General features: G+C 42.9%; 1 protein-coding gene across 5 annotated transcripts in view; it reads right to left on the bottom strand.

Moving 5' to 3' along the window:
• Positions 1 to 1237: 1237 nt before the first annotated feature.
• Positions 1238 to 27335, bottom strand: part of LOC111976068 (vesicle-associated membrane protein 4) — a 35760-nt gene continuing 9662 nt past the window's right edge. For all 5 annotated transcript variants that reach the window (XM_024004799.2, XM_024004800.2, XM_024004801.2 and 2 more), the window contains 6 exons: positions 25364 to 25410; positions 25216 to 25266; positions 12985 to 13085; positions 7734 to 7813; positions 7614 to 7665; positions 1238 to 7504 (listed from right to left, as the gene is read on the bottom strand). In XM_024004799.2, the coding sequence (XP_023860567.1) occupies positions 7479 to 7504; positions 7614 to 7665; positions 7734 to 7813; positions 12985 to 13085; positions 25216 to 25266; positions 25364 to 25410 (357 nt within the window). In that variant the 3' untranslated portion in view covers positions 1238 to 7478. The remainder of the gene's footprint in view (positions 7505 to 7613; positions 7666 to 7733; positions 7814 to 12984; positions 13086 to 25215; positions 25267 to 25363; positions 25411 to 27335) is intronic.

Here is a 27335-nt window from a genome sequence, read left to right as displayed (position 1 = left end):
CTCTTCCACAAAGCTCTCTCTGCCTCTCAGGCAGGTTGGTACAGGCCAGCTCTGTTTCTAATGGCAGGATGTTTGTTAGCCTCAACCCCTGATTGGTCAGGAGATTGGTGGGGTTTGCATTTCATTAGCTAGATGGATTTGGTATGTGTTTGATTAAGGAAGCCAGTGATTTGGGGTCAGTATTATTAGCATGGGCACATCTTTCCAGAACCAATTTCAAAGGGTCAAGGGGATGAAAGAGATGAGAGATAATGTAGGGAATAGTTAAACCCCAAATCTCTTTGCTCGTCTGTGCAAGTCCTGGCTGGTATTCTCTCCATGTTGTCACCCTGCTGAATATGTACGTAGTACTGCTGCTGTAGCCAACAGGAGTGGTGAGTGTCAGACTGGGTTGTTGTGATGCTGATTTATTCTCTACTACTTCCTCCAGGTAGCCACATCCATCTCCCTCCTCCTACTGTCTGCCCCATCCTTCAGTGTCTGGTTGTGTGTGTGTGTGTGTCTGATTCCCCAGTCCCTCAATAGGCTCATTTGTCCTGTAGTGAAAAACAGGAGGTTGGCAGAGCAGAGTCTTACCCAGCTACTATGTCTCAAATGTTTCTCTCTTTACCGGTATAGGACTGCTGCTTTGTCTGGATTATGACATCATCCAGCCCCAACTGGACCAAAACACATAGTCCTGCCAAGGTGTGTGTGTTGGTAACCCATAACAAGGTGTGTGTGTGTGTGTTGGTAACCCATAACAAGGTGTGTGTGTGTGTGTTGGTAACCCATAAGAAGAATCGCTCTCTCTGAAGAGGTATAAAGAAGATGAAGAGCCTGGGGTCACAGAGCTGGAAGCTAGAACCAGTAGTCATCTATATGACCGTACGTACAACTTTCCACTGTGTCATTGACTCTACATTTACAAGTGTGTGCCAGGTACAGTAGTAGTGAGATGAAAGGCGCAGCAGGAACACTAGTATAACAGTCAGTCTGGGCTTTAACTACAGAGAGCTTTGAAAGTCACTAATAAAAAGGGCCAATAATGAGATGAGAAAAATACCAGCAGCACTGTCTCCACACACACACGGCCTCTGACATGCCAGCCCAAAGAGGCAAGATGACACAGGAACCACCTCTCTGTCCCAACGATCACCTCTCTCTTCCAACCGCTCCTCCTCCCCTATCCACCCATCCCTCTCCTCCCCACTACTCCGTGTCACATAAACAAGACCAAACCAGTCGAATACAGATATCCTTTAAAATAATTTTATTAGCTCAGAGAAACATTACAGTAGTTCACAGTTTGTCAATGCCAGAGTATAATACATTATTACAGATCAATATTTACACCTCAAATAAATTACATTACAAAACAAAAGGTATGAAGATGTAGGGGTTATTGTATTGTACAGATATGCAAGACGCTGTGTTGTCATCACACTAGGCAGTGTTACACCCCAGTCTGTGTGTGTTTCACAGCCCATAGAGTCATTGTAACTCATTAACCAGCACTCTTCCAGACACATCATAACAATACAAACTAATACCATTCAAATTAAAACAAATTATGCCACCTGAGTCCCCACCCCCTCAGAATGTATGGGTCACCCAAACCTCTCCCTCACACACACACACACACACACACACACTAGCAGTGGTACTAGACAGCTATGGCCTCCAGCAGATGCAGTGGAATGAACCGTGTCTGTCCCTTAGCTCCTCAGGGTTAATGGGAATAGCAGCAGACATTCATAAGCTTCATGTTAACCTTCCAGCAGAACTCAATATCACAGAAAAAAATACATCATACACAATAGAATTCACCCATCTAGAGATAGACAACTAACCTAGCATTACCAATGGGAAATTAGATCAAGTGGCCAAGCAGTACCACAGGGAAAGGGGATACCTAGTCAGTTGCACAACTCAATGCATTCAACCAAAATGTGTCTTCCGCAATTATGACCCAGTGTGCCGTACTAGGTCAGTAGGACACACTGTGTTCCAATTAGGCTTGGTATACCGTATAATGTGTTATTTGGAAATAGCCACGGGATGATTTTTCAATACTGTCAATACTATTTCTTTGAAGTTTTTTTATTTTTATAAATGTGAATATCTGTAGCTACTTTTTAAGTAAATCCCTCAAGTCAAGTTATGCAATACGTTAGGTGATAAAGACAAATGTGATCTTCATTTCACCTGTCACATATTTTTCATTATGAAGCTTTTCGGTAGTCCCCAGCCACATGGTGTTTGTTTACAAGCACACAATGACGAGAGACCAGAGCCGTGTGAGTCACTCACTGTTGTTCAGCACAAACCAGGTGATCTAGTTACAGTATGTAATTTACAACTAAATGTTTGCCAGCGAGATATCTTATGACTATTAAGTTAACTATTAAGTCTAAAATGTGTCTAAAATGTTTGCCAGCGAGATATCTTATAACTATTAAGTTAACTATTAAGTCTAAAATGTGGTAAATGCTTTGGTTTGCTAATTTAGTAGCTAGTTAGTTAGTTAGCTAAGTGGTTAACTTCTTCCAAAATAAAGCTTTGCTTGGTAACAGCAGAAAATCCCTTCCCGGATCAAGATCCTTGCTGTCTAAGATTTGTTTTGTGCGTGCAACAAACTGTGACTAGCATTTTTTAGTTATTTGTATAACTTTAGTATTTAGTTAGCATTCTATATGGGTTTTTACATGTACTTGTTAGCATTGCTAACCTTCGGATTACAGAGGCAGAGTTGGGTTTGAAAATAGCGCTCCTTGGGTGCCGGTAATATCGAATATCCTGGTATGGCTCAAGGTTTGTATGAAGGTAGGACAGTCTGGATACCGCCCAAGCCTAGTTCAATACTCAACAGTGGCTTCCTCTCACTGGCTAGAACCTATCCTACTAGTGTCGGATCAAGCTGGGTGTAGAAAAGGAAAGCAGGAGACAAGTAAAGGAGGCCACTGTAGAGTATTGAGATACATCCATTACCTCATTTTCAGTTCTGGCTTGAAAGCATTTTAAACATGTGAGAAGGGACGAGGGGGTGGTAGTGGGGGTTACTTTCTTTATCTTCAAATAGTTTGGTGTGCTACAAGTCCTGTATAACATGTTTCTAAGCGGTTGATAGACTACTGCAGACAGATTGACTAAAAGTCTGACTATAATAATAATACTACTACGTCTGACTATAATAATAATACGTCTGACTATAATAATAATACTACTACGTCCGACTATAATAATACTACTACGTCTGACTATAATAATACTACTACATCTGACTATAATAATAAATAATAATTATAATAAATTGACTATAATAATAATAATATGTCTGACTACAGTATATGATACGAAATGTAACCTTACTGGCAATGGTCACCAATCGGTCGATCGCTGGTCGATCTTCAAGGCATTCCTAGACGATCACCAACATTTCTGTAGAAAAGCCAACGATAAAGGCAAAAACACTTGCACTCCTTTTTTCCCCCGTGTTGCGCTGTTGGTGGTAGATGCACTTCATACAGAAGCCCTGTGCACCGGGTAGGCAAAGTATTCCCAGTTTGAACCATTTCATTTGTCTGAAAATACAAACTCTGCCTACCTGGTGGACCGGGAGATATGTGGTTAAATAGAGCGTGCCTACTGTGCTGGCCAATAGGATAGCTCAAATCACCGTGCCTACCTACAGCTTTCACGACCCCGCCCACAGCAAAGTTTGATACTAGCCTATGTGAGATTTCATACCTTTTTTTGTGTGTATTTTACCCCCTTTCTCCTTCCCAATTTCGATCTTGTCTCATCGCTGCAACTCCCTAACGGGCTCGGGGGGCGAAGGTGGAGTCATGCGTCCTCCGAAACATGACCCGCCAAACCACGCTTCCTGATACCCGCCCGCTTAACCCGAAAGCCAGCTGCACCAATGTGTCGGAGGAAACACAGTTCACCTGATGACTGAGGTCAGCCTGCAGGCACCCGGCCTGCCACAAGGAGTCCCTAGAGCGCGATGAGCCAAGTAAAGCGCCTCCCAGTCAACCCTCCCCTAATCAGGACGACGCTGGGCCAATTGCCCTATGTGACTCCCAATCACAGCCGGTTGTGATCGAACCCGGGTCTGTAGTGACGCCTCTGGCACTGCAATGTGGTGCCTTAGACCACTGCGTTACTCGAGAGGTCCTAGATTCCATAACTTTTAAAACCATGTCCAGAGAGAGACTGTCAAAGAATAGAGCAAAGAACTGCTGTTTTTATGAGTGAGTCTAAGTTTTATTCAGCACTGTCAACACTGTTTTAATTCAACACTATTACAAAACATAAAACACTCTTCCACTCACGCTGCAGCTGCAATGAATGAGTTGCCAAGTGTATCGATAGCCCTGCGTTTTATTATTATTAGCAGCTCGATGTGTATATTTTAATATCGAGGAGTATTTAACTTTCTTTGGTCATAGGAACAACAAGAATTTGTGCCTGAGGCAGATGCGGTGCGACTTGAGTTTCGCCATCAGTTGAAAGATTATGTACTCTCTCTCTGGTCAGTCTCACCTGAGGAAAGGAGAGAGCAGGGACCGTGAGAGGCGGACCCACTGCTGCTCTCTCCCTCCCTTGAGACTAATACCGTTTTTTCAAATCTCAGACTTCCCAGTTGTCTTGAACGCACTGAAGTCGGAACTCGGGGAAAAAACGAGATCCAACTGGGGAAAATCGTTTTGAACGGTAATCCAGCTCGGTAACTCCGGTATCTTTCAGTGCTCCGACTTTCCGACCTGAAATTCACTGACGTCATGATTTGACCTCGTTTTTTTTCTGAGTTCCCAGTTGTCTTGAAAGCACCATGACCATCAGACGCAGGTACCATACCTCCAGTAAAATAATAAAGCAAATTCTAAAATATATGCTCAGCTGTGCCTAGGGCTGTTGCGGTGACCATATTACCGCCACACCGTGGTCACGGTAATTAGGCTTCTCCAAGCTCTGATGCTGCTGCTGGTCATTAGTAGCCTACCAAACTTGCTAACTACTCAGCACTCTATTGTCCCTCTAATCACTCTGACATCAATGCAAATATATTCGAAGACCTAATCAAACACATCATGAGAGCCCATGAGCTCATGTTGCACAACATTTCTATAGGCAATGCAATTGCGTGAGATGACATGTATTTTTTCCTGCTGCCCCGTTTCAATACAGGTGCATGATAATGGTCCATTCTAAATCAAAACAAATGTCACATATATTATTTAGTATATGTAAAGACAAGATTAAATCAAGAATAGTCTGATGGGTGACAATATTAGCTTATCACGTGTGAATTATATATTATCACTTGTGAATGATGCCCAGCATAAGAAACAATTACTTTTTTTTTTGCGACTTGTTCGAATCATATTCGCACACCTCATGTAGCCTAGCCCATAGGCCTATATGTTTTAATAAGGTTTGTATCACAACTAAAGTGGTCAAATAACTTAAAATTAAACACATTAATCACCTTTACAAGGGTGACAAGGGTAACTTTGGGGAAGTTAATTTTCACATTAAAATGCACCTTTATAGTAAAAGCATTACATGCATATTTGCATTTGCAGTCACTTTTACTAATGTTGTTTTCCGCTAATGGAACATTTGCGCTTATTGCCTACTACCATGTGCGCATTGCTGCGGTTATAATGTGAAAAAAATAGCCTAATAGATTTTTAACATTTTAAGCTATATGTTCTGATCTGTTGCATCAGCCACATTGCATCAAAAGTTTTTTTTGATGTTAGTGGTTATATTAATTTGGGCTCTATCGCATCCCACAACTGTCCCAGACTATGTTAGGAATATTCATTTCTCGCACAGAATAGGTCGGCTTTTGTACTATGGGGGATAGTACATTGACATATGCTAGTACTTTTGCTGTTCGTTAGGCTTACTCATCTTGTTGGCTGATGAAAAGTAAATGTGGCCAGTTCTTCCAATATCTTCAATATGCGCCTTGTAATTGGATAAGGACACGCACAACTGCGTCCCTGATGTGTCAGAGCCGTGTGAGTGAGAGACGCTTCGGATTGCGCAGCACACTCAGGGGGAAGGGCACAATGCAGCACTCCGGGCCGCAAAAGGCATGGATTTTTATAGGATGCATTACGGCCACAAAGGGGATGCCGCCATGTCTAGGCAATGTCAAATTGCTTGTCAAATTGTGAATGAGACACTGTGTTRAGCCTGTGCAAAAAACAAAGCAGAACTTTAAAAAGTTGCATCACGCAGCCTTACAATGTATTAAAAATCTAAACATATAGCCAGCCCAATGTTTGTAGAACAAGTTACATTAATAACTCTAAATTAAGCATATAGGAGTACCTATTTCTTTATTAACCACTCAACACAGAACAGCCGCATGTGCGCACTCCCTCAAATCATTTGGAGAAAATATTTATAATTTCATTCAGTTTTGTTAAATTGTATTCTTCATACTATAAAATAATATACCACCACGGAATTATAATCGAATCTTGTCTGCTAAATGAACTAGTGTAGCCAACAGCCATTTGGCACATCAGGTGTATGCTATTCTTTTATTCTGAAATATAATACATTTTCTTCCTATCATGCTTCTTTAGATCTGTCTAAAATAAATAATGGATTTATTAGACATTTTAAATGGCTTGTAGGCTGTGTGTGGAAGCCAGGAGATGCTAAATGTGTTTATGTTAATTCACGGTCAATTACCATGAGGTTATTTGCTTGACAATCACCGGCTGACGAAATGTCGTGACCGCCACAGCCCTAGCTGTGCCTCGCAAGTACTACATCAACTGGTCTATTTTGTTATCAAAGCTCGAGTTTTGAAATATAATATAGTCTGAGAAGAACAATATTGGCAGTCCAGGCATATAGCCAATATGCTGTGATAATGTATTAGGCCTACTGCACAAACCTCATTCCTACAGAACTATTGAGTTAATGTTACATTTTTTAAGTAATGTAAAAAAATCTAAGTGGTAGATCTCGGCTTGCTTTTTGACTGTAAAAGAGATCTTGACTCAGAAAAGTTTGGTGACCACTGGACTAGCTGATATGTATTATGTATTGAATGGAGTTCTCCTTAAGTTTGATGAGGGGGCTGAGACACAGGCAGCATGTCAAATGACAACCTTTTCCCTAAATAAGGTGTTATTTGCAAAGCAAACCCAACCCCTATGTAACGCCAACGTAATGCTACCTATGTCACCCTTGATCCGGACTCACAGAGTAGGATGAAGTGGTCTCTAGTACACACTGACCTTAGGATTGAAAACACAAAACTGACCTAACGGTAAAGGTTAGCATTGGGAGAGGGTGAGCTGATCCTAGATCTGTAGTTAGGAGCAACTTCTACCCAGAGCCACACAGGCTGGCACAGCAGGGGTCTGGGAGGCTGGGTGGTGCCCCCTGGCTGATGTGGAGGACTGTGTACAGGATAATGAGAGGAAGAGGAGGAGGAGATATTCTTCCTCCTCCTGGCGACACTAGCGATACCGCAATACCACTGGAACTGAGAGAGAAAGAGAGAGATAGTTAAGTGTGTATTCAGTGCTATACGTTGAATCAGTGTGATAATATTCTTGATTAATACAATATGTGTTGTTCAGGCTGATACTCACTGATGATGATAAGCAGCAGAACGACCACCACCAGAGCTATGATGGCCTTCATCTGTAGAAGACAGAAACAAGCATTACACAAAGACATGGATACATACACGGACACACACGTTGACTCACCTTCATATCTCTCCACCACATCCTCCTGTGCAGCTGCTTGGCTCTGCTGCTAAAGGCTGAAGCGTTGTCTGATAGGCTCTCTGGAAGGTCATATGACCAAAGGACACACGTGCACGGAGAGAAGATGGGGACAGACAGGGAAGAGGGGGACAGGGAGACACATAGAAGAAAACAGAAACATGTTAACAGCATGTGATAGGAGCTGTCTGTGTTGTATTCTGTTTCTATGACTAAGAACTACCTCACCTCATACTCTGGTATGACAGGGACAACCTCATGTTGCCAAAGCAAAACACACAACTTGTTCCTTCTGCCTCTCCATGTCTACATATATAAATAAAGTTTGATTTGATCTCTCTGTTTGGAGTCAGACAGTTGTTTGACATTCTGTGTGTTGGTAGGGACATGAAAGCTGCTGAACTGAGCATGCAGAGATCTTCTGTTCTCATGGTGAACACCTCTCCTCTCATGTCATCTCCTGTGCTTGTTAACAGAGCTGAACTTGCTCCAGCCAATAACTAGCAGACACCTACAGAAAGGGATAATAAGCACATTGTAATCATGCACCATCTAAAAATCAAATTGTATTTGTCACATGCGCCAAATACAACAGGTGTAGACCTGACAGTCAAATGCTTACATACAAGCCCTTAACTTACAGTGCAGTTAAGAAAAAAAATAAGAAAAAAGAATACACAGAAATTAACAAATAATTATTAAGGAGCAACAATAAAATAACAGTAGCAAGGCTATATACAGGGGGTTCCGGTACAGAGTCAATGTGCGGGGGCACCGGTTAGTCGAGGTAATATGTACATGTAGGTAGAGGTAAAGTGACTATGCATAGATAATAAACAGAGAGAGTAGCAGCAGCGTAAAAATGGGGAGGTCGGGACAATGCAAATAGCCCAGGTAGCCATTTCATTAACTGTTCAAGAATCTTATGGCTTGGGGGTAGAAGCTGTTAAGAAGCCTTTTTGACCTAGACTTGACGCTCCAGTACCGCTTGCCGTGCGATAGCAGAGAGAACAGTGTATGACTAGGGTGGCTGGAGCCATTGGCAATGGTATAGAGGTCCTGGATGGCAGGAGGCTTGGCCTCAGTGATGTACTGGGCCTTTAGCACTACCCGCTGTAGTGCCCTGTGGTCGGAGGCCGAGCAGTTGCCATACCAGGCGGGGATGCAAGCAGTCAGGATTCTCTCGATGGTGCAGCTGTAAAACCGTTTGCCAAATCTTTTCAGTCTCCTGAGAGGGAATAGGCGTTGTCGTGCCCTCTTCCCGACTGTCTTGGTGTGTTTGGATCATGATAGTGTATTGGTGATGTGGACACCAAGGAACTTGAAGCTCTCAACCTGCTCCACTGCAGCTCTGTCGATGAGACTGGGGGCGTGCTCAGTCCTCCTTTTTCTGTAGTCCACAATTATCTCCTTTGTCTTGATCACGTTGAGGGAGAGTACCACACTGCCAGGTATCTGACCTCCACCCTATAGGCTGTCTCATCGTTGCCAGTGATCAGGTCTACCACTGTTGTGTCGTCGGCAAACTTAATGATGGTGTTGGAGTTGCACTACAGTGTTGAACACTGAGCTGTAGTCAATGAATAGCATTCTCACGTAGGTGTTCCTTTTGTCCAGGTGGGAAAGGGCAGTGTGGAGTGCAATAGAGAATACATCATCTGTGGATCTGTTGGGGCAGTATGTAAATTGGAGTGGGTCTAGGGTTTCTGGGATAATGGTGTTGATGTGAGCCATGACCAGCTATGGGTCGGTAGTCATTTAGACAGGTTATCTTAGTGTTCTTGGGCACAAGGACTATGGTGGTCTGCTTGAAACATGTTGGTATTACAGACTCGGTCAGGGAAAGGTTGAAAAATGTCAGTGAAGACACTTGRCAGTTGGTCAGCGCATGCTCGGAGTACACGTCCTGGTAATCCGCCTGTCACTGCGGCCTTGTGAATGTTGACCTGTTTAAAAGGTCTTACTCACATCGGCTGCGGAGAGCATGATCACAGTCATCAGGAACAGCTGATGCTCTCATGCATGCTTCAGTGTTACTTGCCTCGGAGCGAGCATAGAAGTTATTTAGCTCGTCTGGTAGTGTCACTGGGCAGCTCGCGGCTGTGCTTCCCTTTGTAGTCCGTAATAGTTTGCAAGCCCTGCCACGAGGGCATCCGAGTGGCGCAGCGGTCTAAGGCACTGCTTCTCAGTGCTAGGTGTGTCACTACAGACCTTGGTTCAATTCCAGGCTGTATCACAACCGGCCGTAATCGGGAGTCCCATAGGGCGGTGCACAATTGGCCCAGCGTTGTCCGGGTTAGGCTGGTGTAGGCCGTCATTGTAAATAAGAATTTGTTCTTAACTGACTTGCCTAGTTAAATAAACGTTAAATAAATATACACACATACATTTTTCCCCATTAAAATAACATTGAATTGATCAGAAATACAGTGTAGACATTGTTAATGTTGTAAAAAGAGGTCAGATGAAGCAGATGCTAAGCTACAGGACTGTTTTGCTAGCACTGACTGGAATATGTTCCGGAATTCCTCCGATGGCTTGCACACCTGGATGTGTTCAGTTTCCTACATCCTCTAACAGCTCCTTACTGCTCCAGATGAAAAACATCCTTACTAATTAGTTCTAATCAACAACAAAAAAAAATACCCCCTTTTTCTCCCCAATTTTGTGGTATCCAATTGGTAGTAGTTACAGTCTTGTCTCATCGCTGCAACTCCCGTACGGACTCGGGAGAGGCAAAGGTCGAGAGCCATGCGTCCTCCGAAACACAACCCAACCTAGCCGCACTGCTTCTTGACACAACGCACATCCAACCCGGAAGCCAGCCGCACCAATGTGTCGGAGGAAACACCGACCTGGTCAACGTGCACTACACCCGGCCCGCCACAGGAGTCGCTAGTGCGCGATGAGCCAAGGATATTCCTGCTGGCCAAACCCTCCCTAACCCGGACGACGCTGGGCCAATTGTGCGTCGTCCCATGGACCTCCCGGTTGCGGCCGGCTGCAACAGAGCCTGGGCTCGAACCCAGAATCTCTGGTGGCACAGCCACAGCCTTAGACCACTGCGCCACCCGGGACTACTCTAATCATTATTACAACAGTACAGACTAGACTCCATTTACTTGGGGCGGCAGGTAGCCTAGTGGTTAGAGCGTTGGACTAGTAACCGAAAGTTAGCAAATTCGAATCCCCGAGCAGACAAGGTAAAAATCTGTCGTTCTGCCCCGAACAAGGCAGTTAACCCACTGTTCCAAGGCCGTCATTGAAAATAAGAATTTGTTCTTTAACTGACTTGCCTAGTTAAATAAAGGTAAAATAAAACTTATTTTACAGTTGCCACACCTGCACGTCTAAGCCTTGCATTTTGTGTGCGTGTTCTGTATGTCATCGCCACATTTGGCTCTGATTAGAGGTCGACCGATTATTGGAGGACCAAAAAAAGCCAATACCGATTAAAATCGGCCGATTTTTCTATATCTATATATATATATATATTTGCAATAATGACAATTACAACAATACTGAATGAACACTTATTTTAACTTAATATAATACATAAATAAAATCAATTTAGTCTCAAATAATGAAACATGGCCAATTTGGTTTAAATAATGCAAAAACAATAAGTGTTGGAGAAGTAAAAGTGCAATATGTGCCATGTAAAAAAGCTAACATTTAAGTTCCTTGCTCAGAACATGAGAACATATGATCATGTGGTGGTTCCTTTTACATGAGTCTTCAATATTCCCAGTTAAGAAGTTTTAGGTTGTAGTTATTATAGGACTATTTCTCTCTATACCATTTGTATTTCATATACCTTGAACTATTTGGATGTTCTWATAGSRACTTTAGTATTGCCAGCCTAATCTCGGGAGTTGATAGGCTTGAAGTCATAAACAGCGCTGTGCTTCAAGCATTGCTAAGAGCTGCTGGCAAATGCAGTAAAGTGCTGTTTGAATGAATGCTTACGAGCCTGCTGGTGCCTACCACCGCTCAGTCAGACTGCTCTATCAAATCATAGACTTAATTATAATAAACACACAGAAATATGAGCCTTTGGTCATTAATAATGGTAAAATCATTTCATTTCGAAAACAAAACGTTTATTCTTTCAGTGAAATACAGAACCGTTACGTATTTTATCAAACGGCTGGCAACCCTAAGTCTAAATATTGCTGTTTCATTGCACAACCTTCAATGTTATGTCATAATTATGTAAAATTCTGGCAAATTAATTCCGGTCTTCACACAGTTCGCAATGAGCCAGGCTGCCAAAACTTCTGCATATACCCTGACTCTGCTTGCACTGAACGCAAGAGAAGTGACACAATTTCCCTAATTAATATTGCCTGCTAACATGCATTTCCTTAAACTAAATATGCAGGTTTAAAAATATATATCTACTTCTGTGTATTGATTTTAAGGAAGGCATTGATGTTTATGGCTCGGTACATTTGTGCAACGATTGTGCTTTTTTCACGAATGCGCTTTTGTTAACTCATCACTCTTTTTAGTGAAGTTGAAGTAAACTGTGATTCGATGATAAATTAACAGGACCCGCTTTGATTATATGCAATACAGGACAAGCTAGTTAACCTAGTAATATCATCAACCATGTGGAGTTAATTAATGATTATGTTAAGATTGATTGTTTATTATAAGATAAGTTTAATGCTAGCTAGCAACTTACCTTGGTTCCTTGCAGCCACCAGGTCCTTTTGACACTGCACTCGTGTAACAGGTGGTCAGCCTGCCACGCAGTCTCCTCGTGGATTGCAATGTAATCGGCGTCCAAAAAGGCTGATTACCGATTGTTATGAAAACTTGAAATCGTCCCTAATTAAATCGGCCAATGCCGATTAATCGGTCGACCTCTAGGTCTGATCCATGATAACCAAATAAGAGCAGTCAAGAGTGAGAGTTAGCCTTGTCATATCTCCCCCCACATTCCCATTCCGGAGTGACTGAGTGGAATTCTCAGTGGGAAATTAGCTCCTGTAGAGGATGACTAATGGACCTGTCAGAAATCCAGGTCATCTTCAACAGGAATGTTCTCTTGCTTGTACAGACTTCTGGCAGGGTACACTCATAGGATCACATATACAGTCTCTTTCCCTTCCTATCTGAACTGTTTATGTAAGACAGGAGTCTACCGTGTTTTTATGTTAGTCTCAGATTCTGTACATATCATTTTATAGATATTAACTTGATCTGAATAGGACTTGTGTCTCACCTGACTTGTCCTGCAGGTCTTCAAGTCGCTCTCCCCTGTCGATCACCTTGGAGATGTTCTCTTGCATCACATCGATGACCTCATCAACCTGCGACTGCACTCTGGGGAGAGAAACAAACATGAATGTCAACACACAGAAATAACATGTGAACAGTGTTGAAGGTGGAGGAGTTAGCTGGTACAGGTGTTCTTACTGACACAGTCACAAAACCACACACACACAGGGACATTCAAATAAATGCACACCAGTGGAGTCTGCTGGGGGGGAGGATGGCTCATAACTGCCGGAATGGAATCAAACATTTTATTTTAACTGTATCAAATCAAAATCAAATCAAGTCTTATTGGTCACATATACATACTTAGCAGATGTTATTGCGGGTGTAGCGAAATGCTTGTGTTCCTAGCTCCAACAGTACAGTAGTATCTAACAATTCACAACAATATACACAAATCTAAAATAAAAATTATGAAATTAATTTGAGCAATGTCGGAGTGGCATTGACTAAAATACAGTAGAATAGAATACAGTATATACGAGATGAGTAAAGCAGTATGTAAACATTATTTAAAAAGTGACTAATGTTCCATTATTAAAGTGGCCAGTGATTCCAAGTCAATGAATACAGGGCCGCAGCCTCTAAGGTGCAGGGTTGCGTAACCTGGTGGAAGCCAGCTAGTGATGGCTGTTTAACAGTCTGATGGCCTTGACATAGAAGCTGTTTTTCAGTCTCGGTCCCAGCTTTAATGCACCTGTACTGACCTCGCCTTCTGGATGATAATGGGGTGAACAGGCAGTGGCTCGGGTGGTTGTTGTCCTTGATGATCTTTTTGGCCTTCCTGTGAAATCGGGTGCTGTAGGTGTCCTGGAGGGCAGGTAGTTTGTCCCTGGTGATGCGTTGTGCAGACCGCACCAGAATCTGGAGAGCCTTGCGGTTGTGGGCGGTGCAGTTTCCGTACCAGGTGGTCCAAAAGGATGCTCTCAATTGTGCATCTGTAAAGGTTTGTGAGGGTTTTATGGGCCAAGCCAAATTTCTTCAGCTTCCTGAGGTTGATGAGGTGCTGTTGCGCCTTCACAACACTGTGTGTGTGGGTGGACCATTTCAGATTGTCAGTGATCTGTACGCAGAGGAACTTGAAGCTTTCCACCTCCACTACGGTCCCACCGATGTGGATAGGGGCGTGCTCCCTCTGCTGTTTCCTGAAGTCCACGATCAGCTCCTTTGTTTTGTTGACGTTGAGTGAGAGGTTATTTTTCCTGGCACCACTCTCCCAGGGCCCTCACCTCCTCCCTGTAGGCTGTCTCGTCATAGTTGGTAAAAAAGACCTATTACTGTTGTCTGCAAACTTGATGATTAAGTTGGAGGTGTGCGTTGCCAAGCAGTCATGGATGAACAGGGAGTACAGGAGGGGGCTGAGCACACCCCTTGTGGGGCCCCTGTGTTGAGGATCAGCGTAGCGGAGGTGTCGTTTCCTACCTTTACCACCTGGGAGCGGACCGTCAGGAAGACCAGGACCCAGTTGCACAGGGCAGGGTTCAGACTCAGGGCCCCGAGCTTAATGATGAGCTTGGAGGGTAGGTACTATGGTGTTGAATGCTGAGCTATAGTCAATGAACAGAATTCTTACATAGGTATTCCTCTTGTCCAGATGGGATAGGGCAGTGTGATGGCGATTGCATCGCCTGTGGATCTATTGGGGCGGTAGGCAAATTGAAGTGGGTCTAGGGTGTCAGGTACGGTAGACGTGATACGATTCTTGACTAGTCTCTCAAAGCACTTCATGATGACAGAAGTGAGTGCTACGGGGAGATAGTCATTTAGTTCAGTTACCTTTGCTTTCTTGGATACAGGAACAATGGTGGACATCTTGAAGCAAGTGGGGACAGCAGACTGGGATAGGGAGAGATTGAATATGTCCGTAAACACTCCAGCCAGCTGGACTCCACATGCTCTGAGGACGCGGCTAGGGATGCCGTCTGGGCCGACAGCCTTGCGAGGGTTAACACGCTTAAACTGTCTTACTCACGTCGGCCGCGGAGAAGGAGAGCCCACAGTGCTTGGTCGCAGGCCGTGTTGGTGGCACTGTGTTATCCTCAAAGCAGGCGAAGATGGTGTTAAGCTTGTCCAGAAGCATGAAGTCGGTGTCCGCATAATGGCTGGTTTTGTTTTCCCTTTGTAGTCTATGATTGTCTGTAGACCCTGCCACATACGTTGCGTGCCTAAGCCATGGAATGCGACTCCACTTCGTCTCTGTACTGACGTTTTGCCTGTTTGATTGCCTTACAGAGGGAATACCTACACTGTTCYTATTTGGCCATCACCTTGCCATTGTTAAATGAGGTGGTTCACGCTTTCAGTTTTGTGCGAATGCTGCCATCTATCCACAGTTTCGGGTAGGGTAGATTTAATAGTCACAATGGGTACAACATCTCCTATACACATCCTGATGAACTCAGTCACTGTATCCGTGTATTCGTCAATGTTATTCTTAGAGGCTACCCGGAACATATCCCAGTCCACGTGATCAAAATAATCTTGAAGCATGGATTCCGATTGGTCAGACCAGCGTCAAATAGACCTTAGCACGGATACTTCCTGTTTGAATTCTGCCTATATGAAGGGAGGAGCAAAATGGAGTCGTGATCAGATTTGCCGAAGGGAGAGCGGGGGAGAGCCTTGTAGGCATTTCAAAAAGTTGAGTAGCAGTGGTCCAATGTTTTTCCAGCGCGAGCACCACAGTCAATGTGTTGGTAGAACTTCGGTAGCTTTTTCCTCAAATTTGCTTTCTTAAAATCCCCAAAGTCAATAAATGCGGCCTCAGGATATGTGGTTTACAGTTTGCATAAAGTCCAGTGTAGTTCTTTGAGGGTGTAAGAATATTCAAAGATAAATACGCAACGCAGAGGACAAGAGGGAATTAACGATCAATGGAAATAGTTGTTTCTTTGAAGATGAATGGGTCAGGGACACGGGAGGAATTTCAATCCTGGACTTAAAGCTACATGTGGCAAGTTCTCATTGGTCCAAATTGTCTATACATTGAGCCTAAAAGGGGTACTTGTTATTTGGCCATTGGCCCAATTTTACTACAAGGAATTCTAATTGATCAACCACAGGCTAGGGTTGGGGTATAAACGACATCCTGTCTCTTTGTTCAGTGGAGAAACATTAAGGACAGGGAAAAATAAACATCTACCATCTACTTCCCAGCATAACAACTATGATTTGTTCTCTTTGAATAAATTTGGCGCTTTGGAGAACTAATTTAGTAACTTTTATTGTAAATAAGAATAGAATATGTTTCTAGGCCTCCCGAGTCGCGCAGCGGTCTAAGGCACTGCATCGCAGTGTTGTGGCATCACTACAGTTACTCTAAATCTTTGAATTTCTCTCCCTGATTTGCTTTGGGGTCTGTGATATTGAAGAATAACATCAACTGCTAACAAGGGCCGTCGTGGTATCAGCGTGAGGGGGAATATACACGGCTGTGACTATAACCAAAGACAATTCGATTGGGAGGTAATACGGTCTACATTTGATTGTGAGGTATTCTAGAGATTGGGTGAACAAAAGGACTCGAGTTTCTATAGGTTATCACAATCACACCATGAGGAGTTAATCATGAAAGATTCACCCCGCCTTTCTTCTTCCCGGAGAGTTCTTTATTCCTGTCTGTGCGATGTACTGAGAACCCAGCTGACTGTATGGACGTGGACAGTATGTCCCGAGAGTACCACGTTTCCGTGAAACACATTATGTTACAATCCCTGATGTCTCTCTGGAAGGAGATCCTCGCCCTGTGCTTGTCTACCTTATTATCCAGACACTGAACATTAGCGAGAAATATACTCAGAAGCGGTGGATGGTGTGCATGCCTCCTGATTCGGACTAGAAGTCCACTCTGAATGCCTCTTCTCCGCCGGCTGTGTTTTGGAGCAGCCTCTGGAATAAGTTCAATTGCCCTGGGGGGTACAAAGGATTCAATTCGGGAAAGTAGTATTCCTGGTCATAATGCTGGTGAGTTACCGGCACTCTGATATCCAAAAGTTCATTCCGGCTGTATGTAATAACACAAAACATTTTCTGGGCTAATAATGTAAGAAATAACACACACAAAAAAAAAGATACTCCAAAGTTGCTTAGGAGCTAGAAGCAGAACTGCCGTATCTGTCGGTGCCATCTTACTCTGTATGTGCTTGATACCATTCCATTCACTCCACACCAGCCATCATACTCCAGTCCAGCCATTATTATGAGCCATCCTCCTCCCATCTGCAGCCTCCACTGATGCACACACACACACACACACACACACACACACACAAACACCCTATTCTCTGGACCTATACATTTTTTTACTTTTATTTAACTAGGCAAGTCATTTAAGAACAAATTCTTAACGGCTTACCAAGAGGCAAAAGGCCTCCTGCGGGGATGGGGCTGGGATTGTAGTAGTAACATAAGACACATGGATAACATATAAAGACATAAGACAGCTGAACATTAAAGTAACGAACCACATGTTCACGTTGATCATGAGACTGTGGTAATGGAGATATACTAAGGGACGTTCTGGCCCTCTTATTTTCTCCATTGTGCTGACAGACTGACCAGACACATGGGCACCTAAAACAATTGGACACACTAGACTTATTGTCTACACATTCCACTAAAAGCACACATACCAGAGAAATATGCCTAAGGCAACTGGACACTAATGATAAGAAGAGACATAGAGTCTGCCAATTCCAATAAGGACATACCAGAGAACATGCTGGGGCATTGAYTTAAATACAGGGTTGAGTCATAGGCCTATAGGATAGATGGACATATATTATTTTTAAGACAAGCACGGGTCTGGCCACTATTATAATTTAACTGAAAGCAGATAATGGSCGTTAGTAGGCGTGAACAAGCAGGAAGCCTGAACTAAAAAGATAATGATGGCAGGAAGAATTAGGGGAAGTATGCTTATTTGCATATGGGGTGGACCCATATGCTATTTYTGTATAAATGTTGGAYCCGGGGRTGGGAAGCGGMGTGTGTTCCGCGGGACATTCCGGCTTTGATATACTTTGTATTAAAAAGCATATTTGAATTCACAAAGTTCTTGTAAGTGTTATATTTCTGAGATGATTTTCCACGACAGGATTAAAAATACAAATGTAGGACAGAACACACATGACGAGACACCACAACACTACATAAAGGGAGACTTAAGACAACAACACAGCATGGTAGCGACACAACAACATGGTAGCAGCTAAACATGGTAACCGCATAAACATTGTACAAATATTGTTAGGCATAGACAACAGCACAAAGGGCAAGGTAGAGACAATACAGCACGTGAAGCAGCCACAAGTGTCAGTAACAGTGTCCATGATGAGTCTTTGAATGTAAAACTATCGAGTTTGAGTGTTTTTTGCAGCTTGTTCCAGTCGCTAGCTGCAGCTAAATGAAAAGAGGAGCAACCCAGTGATGTGTGCGCTTCGGAGACCTTTAACAGAATGTGACTGGCAGAATGGGTGTTGTGGAGGATGAGAATGTGGAGGATGAGGGTTGCAGTAGTTATCTCAGATGGGGGGAGTGCGGCCTAAGAGGATTTTTATAAATAAGCATCAACCAGTGGGTGTTGCGTCAGGTATACTTAGATGACCAGTTTACAGAGGAGTATAGAATGCAGTGATGTGTCCTATAAGGAGCATTGGTGGCAAATCTGATGGCCGAATGGTAAAGAACATATAGCCGGTTGAGAGCACCCTTACCTGCTGATCTATAAATTACGTCTCCGTAATCTAGCATGGGTAGGATGGTCATCTGAATCAGGGTTAGTTTGGCAGCTGGGGTGAAAGAGGAGCGAGGTCTCCCGAGTGGCGCAGTGGTCTAAGGCACTGCGCCACTAGAGATTATGGGTTCGAGTCCAGGCTCTGTCGCAGCCAGCCACAACCGGGAAACCCAATTGGCCCAGCTTTGTCCGGGTTAGGGGAGAGTTTGGCCGGCAGTGATGTCCTTGTCCCATCGCGGACTAGCGACTCCTGTTGCAGGCCGGGCGCAGTGCACGCTGACACGGTCGCCAGGTGCACGGTGTTTCCTCTGACACATTGGTGCGGCTGGCTACCGGGTTAAGTGGGCATTGTGTCAAGAAGCAGTGCGGCTTGGTTGGGTTTTGGAGGATGCACGGCTCTCGACCTTTGCCTCTCCCGAGTCAATACGGGAGTTGCAGCAATGAGACAAGACTAACTACCAATTGGATACCACGAAATTGGGTAGAAAACAAGGTTAAAAAAAAAGTGATTTCGATAGAGGAAACGAAGTCTAGATTTAACCTTAGCCTGTAGCTTGGAGATGTGCTGAGAAGGACAGTGTACTGTCTAGCCATATTCCCAAGTACTTGTATGAGGTAACTTCCTCAAGCTCTAAACCCTCAGAGGTGTTAATCACAAAGCTTGTTGGAAAGCTTGTTGGACACTAAGAAAGCTTTGTTTTAGAGCGTTTAACACAAAATCCGGGGAGGAGCCAGCTGAGTTTAAGACTATCATCTGCATATAAATGGATGAGAGAGCTTCCTGCTGCCTTAGCTATGTTGTTGATGTAAATTGATAGGAGCGTGGAGCCTAGTATCGAGCCTTCAGGTACTCCCTTGCTGACAACCAGTGCCCGAGATAGCAGATGTTCTTACTTTACACACTGCACTCTTTAAGAGAGGTAGTTGGGTAACCAGGCCAAAGACCCCTCAGAGACACCAATTTTCCTTAGCTGATCCACAAGAATAGAATGGTGTACTGTATCAAAAGCTTTGGCCAAGTCAATAAAAATAGGAGCACAACATTGCTTAGAATCAAGGGCAATGGTGACATCAGAGGACTTATGGTTGCAGTGACACATCCATAAACTGAGCAGACACCAGATAGCATACCAGAGAAAACACTGGACATCAAGCAAGCCAGTCAGTTGATTATTGACATATTTTCCCACTAAGATAAACAGGGCAAGATAGAAATTGGCCTATAACAGTTAGGATCAGCTTGCTCTCCCCCTTTAAATATAGGATGCACCGTGGCTGCCTTCCAAGCACTGGGAACCTCCCCAGAGACAGGTTATAAAGGTGAGAGATAGGCTCGGGGATGATAGAGGCTGCAACCTTATAGAAGAAAGGATGTAAACCATCTGACCCAGATATTTTTGGGGGGACAAGTTTAAGGAATTCTTATAGCACCTTAGACTCAGTGACTGCCTGCAGGGAGAAACCGTGTAGCGGGGCAGGGGAAAAAGAGGGAGGAGCATCAGAGATAGTTGCATTAGAAGGGCTGAGGGATTAGGAAGTGTTGGACAGGCAAGGAGGCATGGCTGAGTCAAATAGGAATCCTGACATTGTGTTGTGGTGATTAAAGAGCTCAGCCAGTAACAACCACATCACAAACAGTAAGGGACATGGGCAGCTGTGAGGAGAAGGGTTTATTCTCCAGGTCTTCACCATTTTTCAGAACTTCTTGGGGCTAGACCCAGAGAGAGAGTACTGTTCCTTAAAGTAACTAACTTTGGCCTTCCGGATACCCTGAGTGCACTTATTTCTCATTTGCCTGAATGAGAGCCACGATGGGGAATAGTAGCCTGCTCGTCCTTCTGCAGCTTGCCTGCCAATGCATGCTTGTCCCAACCCACAACTGAATGGGGACTTGGCTGCTATGTCCCTGTATAATGTCCACTTATGTATATAAGGATGCTATATATAGCATTAACATATTAAAACAAAAACAGAGAAATCATATTTGTCCAGCCTTTGCTGCTATACTTGCAGATCTGCATAATATGCTGCAACCCAAATCAAAAAGTATTTAATAACTCTAAATAACAAAAACGTAGGTTGTTGTAACATTTAAACATTTGCATTCAACAGTGCAGTTGAATGCAGCATTGCTGTATGGTGTTTTGTTGCAGGTTTAGTTTATGGTTATTCATTGTCAAGCTTTAAAAACCAAAGCCAGACTGCGACATTTTAGTGGCCAAACTAGGACTGTGGCATGTGTCTGTACACTTTCCCTCCGCTGTACGCTGTAAATCTGACACATGAAAGCAGTGCAGCTGAATTCACCCATGCGAGCACATCAGGCTGTAACTAGTAGATGACTCATTTATACTCGCTTGTTTGTCCTATTCGGTCCGCGGGCCTTGTGTTTGACACGTAGCCTATTAAACACGTTATGACTGACCTGTGATCATTGCGCTTGCTAGTTTGATTGTATTGACATTCCCAGCCTTAGTTATAGCCTCCCATTTTTGTTTAAAATATTGAGTCATTGAGGCAGCAAACAATGTTCTCTAACTTTTTACAAACAACTAACATTTTTGCCCACTTTCACAGCACTTTAGACAAAATATTAAGTGTGTGACATCTTGGTCTACTTCTCTGCTATTCAAAACCAGAATCAGAACAGAATTATCTGATACTAGGGCTCCACGTGACCATTCACCGTAATCTCCTCTTATGCACTCAGGACATGTGTTGGTAGTATCCAACTCGCTAATGGCCTGGTACTCAGGGCTCTATTGTCCTTCTAAAACACTGACATCAATGCAATGGAAAATCACATCAAACACTTATCAAAACAGTATCGTGCTTTTAAAACTCACCTCACTGTAATTGATCAATTTGAAGAAAGAAGTTCAACAGATTGAAACAGTGGAAAACATGAACATTGTGGATGTTGTTTCAAAGCCTAACAACGAAATAGACAGCGCTTTCAAAAGGTAATGGTTAATTCAAGACACCCATACACATATTAGAGCTTATACATACACATAGACCTATATATGAGCCCAAGACTGAAAAAAATATTAAAATGATGCATTGTGCATGATTCCTTATACAACACATAGCCTATGCATATTATGCAGCACAGAAAAATATATATATTTTTAAAACTGATTTAATATGTTTAATTGGTCTAGCCTATACTCCAAAATTATTCAAATTCTAGTAATCACCTTTGAGTGTGGACTGTATTATTATGAATACTAGATAAACTGGTTACCTTATGCTACACTTCAAAGTTTCTATTCATGCGTTGAAAGAGAACGTATAGGCAGGCCTAGGTGATGCTGTTGGTTCATTGATTATGCAGGGTGGCTTACAGAGTTAGCCTACAATAGTGAATTTGTATTTGATTTTGAATGGCCTAGTAATAGGACTTTTTAAAATAATTTTATAATTAATAGGGGGACACATTTGGCTACCGTTAGCTGCAGAATATATCACCACCGTGCTTTTCCATCTCCTCCCCTTTCTCCTTCATTACTTTCTCAAGCAAGCAGAGAGAGTAGCTGTCAACAGTTAAATGAAATATGTTTCATTGTGAAAACATGTTACTTTCGACGTTCCCGACAGATTTCACTTTGTTTCCCAAATTAAGCAAGTGGTAGCTGCAGGAACAAGGTTGGGGAGCCCATGGCATACAGAGTTTTTGTCGGAATATCACCTGTCGTGCAGTGAGAGGTTGCATGCTCCTCAAACAATGGTTGCTGCATGGAGTGAAATACCCGGAGTAGCCTACCCTAACAAACAGATGGGAAAGCAGCGTCCATTCGCTATTCGACTGCATAAGCATTTGACATGTATTTTTTCCCCCTGCCCATTTGATAATGGGCCATTCTAAACCTAAACTAATTTAACATATTAGTGAAGACAATATTAAGAATAGTCTGACGGGTGATATGGTCACTTGATGAGAGAACAGTGTGTGCAGCCTGATGCAAGGAACAGAGCATAAGCTTTTTTTTTGCGACTTTCTGAAATCATCAACAGCCTATAGTTGAATCATGCAGCCCATAGAATGTCTTTGAAATCAAAACATATAAGGTTTGTATGATTAACAACTAAAGTTGCTAAATAACTCTAAATCTAGCGTAGCCTATAGGACCGGTTTCAAATTATCACTTTTACCCTCAACAAAGCCTTCATATGCGCACACGCTGCAGAATGGGCGTGTGCGCATATGAAGGCTTTGTTGAGGGTAAAAGTGATCATTTGAAACCTGACTTTTTTGCCCCACTGTATCTTGTCTGCTAAATGAACAAGACTACAGCCTATGGCACATAGGCCACAGTAGGCCAACTCATATTCTGTTCATCTGAAATACATTGTCTTCATATCACAATGATTCTTTACCTACATAAAATAATGGATTATTATTATGGTTTATATTACAATTGATTTATTAGACTTGTTAAAATGCAGATCTTCCAAAGGCACTTCTACGTTTTGAGGCCTGAAGATGCGAAACGTGTGAGACCGGCAATATTTTGCTTGACAATAACCGTCTGACAAATTTCATGAATGACCGCCACAGCCCTATCTGCTACCAATAAAAAGTTACAACTGTTTGTTGGTGCTGAGTGATGAAAAGTAACTAGCTAATATCAGCTAACAGCTCATTGTTATTGATTCCAATGCATTTCAATGGCAAAAAAAAGGGCCATAGACTAGAATGGTAAAGAAATCTAAAATTCTAGACCCATCTCCTCTTTCACCATTTAAGCTATCAACTCCAAACCAACGCTGACATGTTCAGACTGACCCTACTTAGATTGCTTGTCAAAATAGTTTTTATAGTATTTACACCTTTTGAACTACAACCATTTAAAATGAATAAACATGGATTTGAATGAGAACCATAGGAATACAGAGGTAGCTATTCAAAATGGTCCTGCTCCTTAGCCAATTATGAAACAAGACCAACTTTAAAACATTCAGGCTATCCTAACTTCAAATTCTTTAGAATCTTTATCAAATATATACATTTGCATAAATTAGCATAAAAAATAATAACTCACCAACAGTAACTCTTGATCTGTTCAAGCTAGAGACACCAAACCAACTTTAAAATGTGCAGGCTATCCAAACATCAAATTCTTTAAAATGTTTATCAACTCAACTATAACTTTAGAAATGTACATAAAATAACTCACCAACAGTAAAATATTGAACTGTTCAAGTTAGAGAAACCAAACTAACTTTCACATGTTCAGGCTATCCCAACTTCAAATTCTTTAAAACGTTTATCAACTATAACTAAATAAACTTTCATAAATTCGCATAAAATAACCTCCCACGGTAATAACTCTTGAACCGTTCAAGCTAGAGACACTAAACTAATGTTCACACGTTCAGGCAATCCTACCCACTGCCACAAAAATACTTTCCAAGAGCTGAATGAAGCAAGTCACATTTTTCTTAATGGATTTATTTTTCCCATTTATTGTTGTGATCACATGTAGGTCTATTTGAAATACATACTGTATTTTGTATGCATTTATTCAATTTAATTGTGTGTAAAGTGCCTTTAGAGTGCCTGAGCTGTGCATTCGCTTGCCCATCTGATAACGAGGAGGACCACAATGGAAATATTTCTGTTCACTTCGTGATTTTTATTCTTGACCATTTTAAATGTGTGTAGTGTTGTATTCATAATGACTGAGGAAACTCAATGTATTTGACATTTATCAAATTAATAAACAAATTAGAATAATTACTTCATTCAGGTGGAGACGAAACATCGATTTGGGATAAGTGCGGCCAGCTCCAAGCTGAAGACATGGGAGCACTGCGGCCGGTGCTTTCATTCCAGCCGCCTGGAGAAACACAGCGAGGTCTGTGCCAAGCTGTCCTCCAAGAGCTCCAGATGACGGGGTCTTTGACTCCACCAAGCACCGGCTCAAGGGCACCGACTATGTCAAGCAATACGTGGTGTGATGCACCAAGGGTCTGTCTGGAAATCACCACTCTTTTGTATTTTTACTGAACAGACCGGAGACAGACCGGAAGAGCAGCGGGGTTGGGATTCTAGAACAGATGTGCTATGGGCATTGGCGGTGACATCAGACCAATCGCTAGAACACCTGTTGCCCAAAAGATTTCCTCTACCTTGGTATCAGCGAGGGTTCCAATAAGAGGCAGTACTACTAAGAGGCAGTATATCCAGAACCATCTAAATCAACTYTGTTCAGCAGTTTCACAGAAACATATGTAGTTCTTCAATAAAATAATGAACCAAAGAACTCATTAAAAAAAATTGTCAGATTTGTTGATGGTTCAGAAAAGCAGAGGGAATTAACAAATATTAACAAAAAACGGAATTACGTCTTTCGTTCATAATTGCAAATATAAGAGTGTAGACTCATGCCCCCCATCCCAAACACACACACACACGGCATGTGCATACACACTTACTGTCTGATTTTGTCACTTCCAGCTCCAAGTCTGGGTCCAGTTGGTCCCCTCCTGAAAGAAACATACAAAGAATCTGTAGCTCCACATACACAGCACTGTATAGGAAACAGACGGCCAATTCAGTCAAACACACTCATGTTTTACTCACAGGAAGAAGTCCTCCTCTTCATCGGAGTCTTCCTCCAGCAGGTTCCTCTGTGAGGGGGKAAAGGTTAGATGTCAGGGGTCAGACACACCACCACTGATATGGAATACAATGACATGGTAGCAAATCAAATCAATTACATGATCATTGAGAAACCATGCAACATCTAATCTATTTTCTGTTTTGCTTACATAAGCTAATAAAAAAGGTATATTTCTGCTCTGTTGTGCTGGTCTCCTGTGTGTCTTGTTGCTATAAACATTACTTGAGAGAGAATGTTGTTTGTTTTGCCTTTCACAGTGTATTAGAGCATGGAGTCTATTAAGAGGAGCTGAGTAGTGTGAATGCTTCCAGAGACTGGCTGATCTGAAGTCAGCTTACCAACCATCATATACCTACCTCCAACAAGACAGACTCTTCAATTGTGTTATATAAGACCCTATATAAATGTGGGTTAAAACAGCTTAGTTAAAACCCTATAATAGACTGTGTATAAAACTGATCACAGTGAAGGAATGTTATAAAACAGACTGGGATGGTTTTGTACATCTTTCTCAGGTGGAGAGTTGGCTACAGAATAAACAGAATGTCTCTGCTTATTATTCTTCTCCTGTCGTGTGGACTTCACTAGCCATTACCAGGTAACTCTGACAGACTGGGGTAAACCACACCCTTCTCAGGGATATCAGATCCTTGTTCAATCGTATTCTACCAGGGACAGGTAGGATATGGCCTACAACCATGGCTCTGGCCATAACAACCATAACAGACAGCAGGCCTATCAGAGTCTGGCAACAACAGTGGAGAGGAATCCCCAAAAACATGCCAGAGAGAGCTCCATAAAGTCTATATCTAGCCTCAGTCATATTTTTATTTAGTTAACTAGTTAAGAACAAATTCTTATTTACAATGACGGCCTACCCCGGCCAAACCCGGACGATGCTGGGCTAATTGTGCGCAGCCCTATGGGACTTCAATCACGGCCAGTTGTGATTCAGCCTGGAATCGAACCAAGGTCTGTAGTGACGCCTCTAGCACTGAGATGCAGTGCCTTAGACAGCTGAGCTACTCGGGAGCCAACACAAATAAATACACTATATGACCAAAAGTATGTGGACATCTGCTCGTCGAACATTTCATTCCAAAATAATGGGRATGAATATGGAGTTAGTCCCCCCTTTGCAGCTATAACAGCCTCCACTCCTCTGGGAGGGCTTTCCACTAGATGTTGGAACATTTCTGCGGGGACTTGCTTCCAATCAGCCACAAGAGCATTAGTGAAGTCGGGCACTGATGTTGGGCGATTAGGCCTGGCTCGCAGTCGGCATTCCAATTCATCCCGAAAGTGTTRGATGGGGTTGAGGTCAGGGCTCTGTACAGGCCAGTCAAGTTCTTCCACACCAATCTTGACAAATCATTTCAGTATGGACCTCGATTTGCACATGGGGGCAATGTCATGCTGAAACAGGAAACTGTTGTCACAAAATTGGAAGCATAAAATCGTCTAGAATGTCATTGTATGTTGTAGCGTTAAAGATTTAGGTGAAGTGTTTAGTTCCTCCTCTTTCCCCCTCCACCAAACTTTACAGTTGGCACTATGCATTGGGGCAGGTAGCGTTCTCAGGGCATCCGCCAAACCCAGATTCGTTTGTCGGACTGCCAAATGGTGAAGCGTGATTAATCATGGCAGAAAATGCGTGTCCACTGCTCCAGAGTCCAAAGGAGGCGAGCTTTACACCACTCCAACCGCATGGTGATCTTAGGCTTGTGTGCGTGCGGCTACTCGGCCATGGAAACCCATTTAATGAACCCCCCGACGAACAGTTCTTGTACTGATGTTGCTTCCAGAGGTAGTTTGGAACGTGCTAGTGAGTGTCGTAACCGAGGACAGACAATTTTTACGTGCTATGCGATTCAGCACTTGGCGGTCCCATTCTGTGAACTTGTCTGGCCTACCACTTCACAATAACAGCAC

Source organism: Salvelinus sp. IW2-2015, linkage group LG16 (genome assembly GCF_002910315.2).
Source record: "Salvelinus sp. IW2-2015 linkage group LG16, ASM291031v2, whole genome shotgun sequence".
NCBI lineage: Eukaryota > Metazoa > Chordata > Actinopteri > Salmoniformes > Salmonidae > Salvelinus > Salvelinus sp. IW2-2015.
This window is presented reverse-complemented; position numbering and strand designations above follow the sequence as displayed.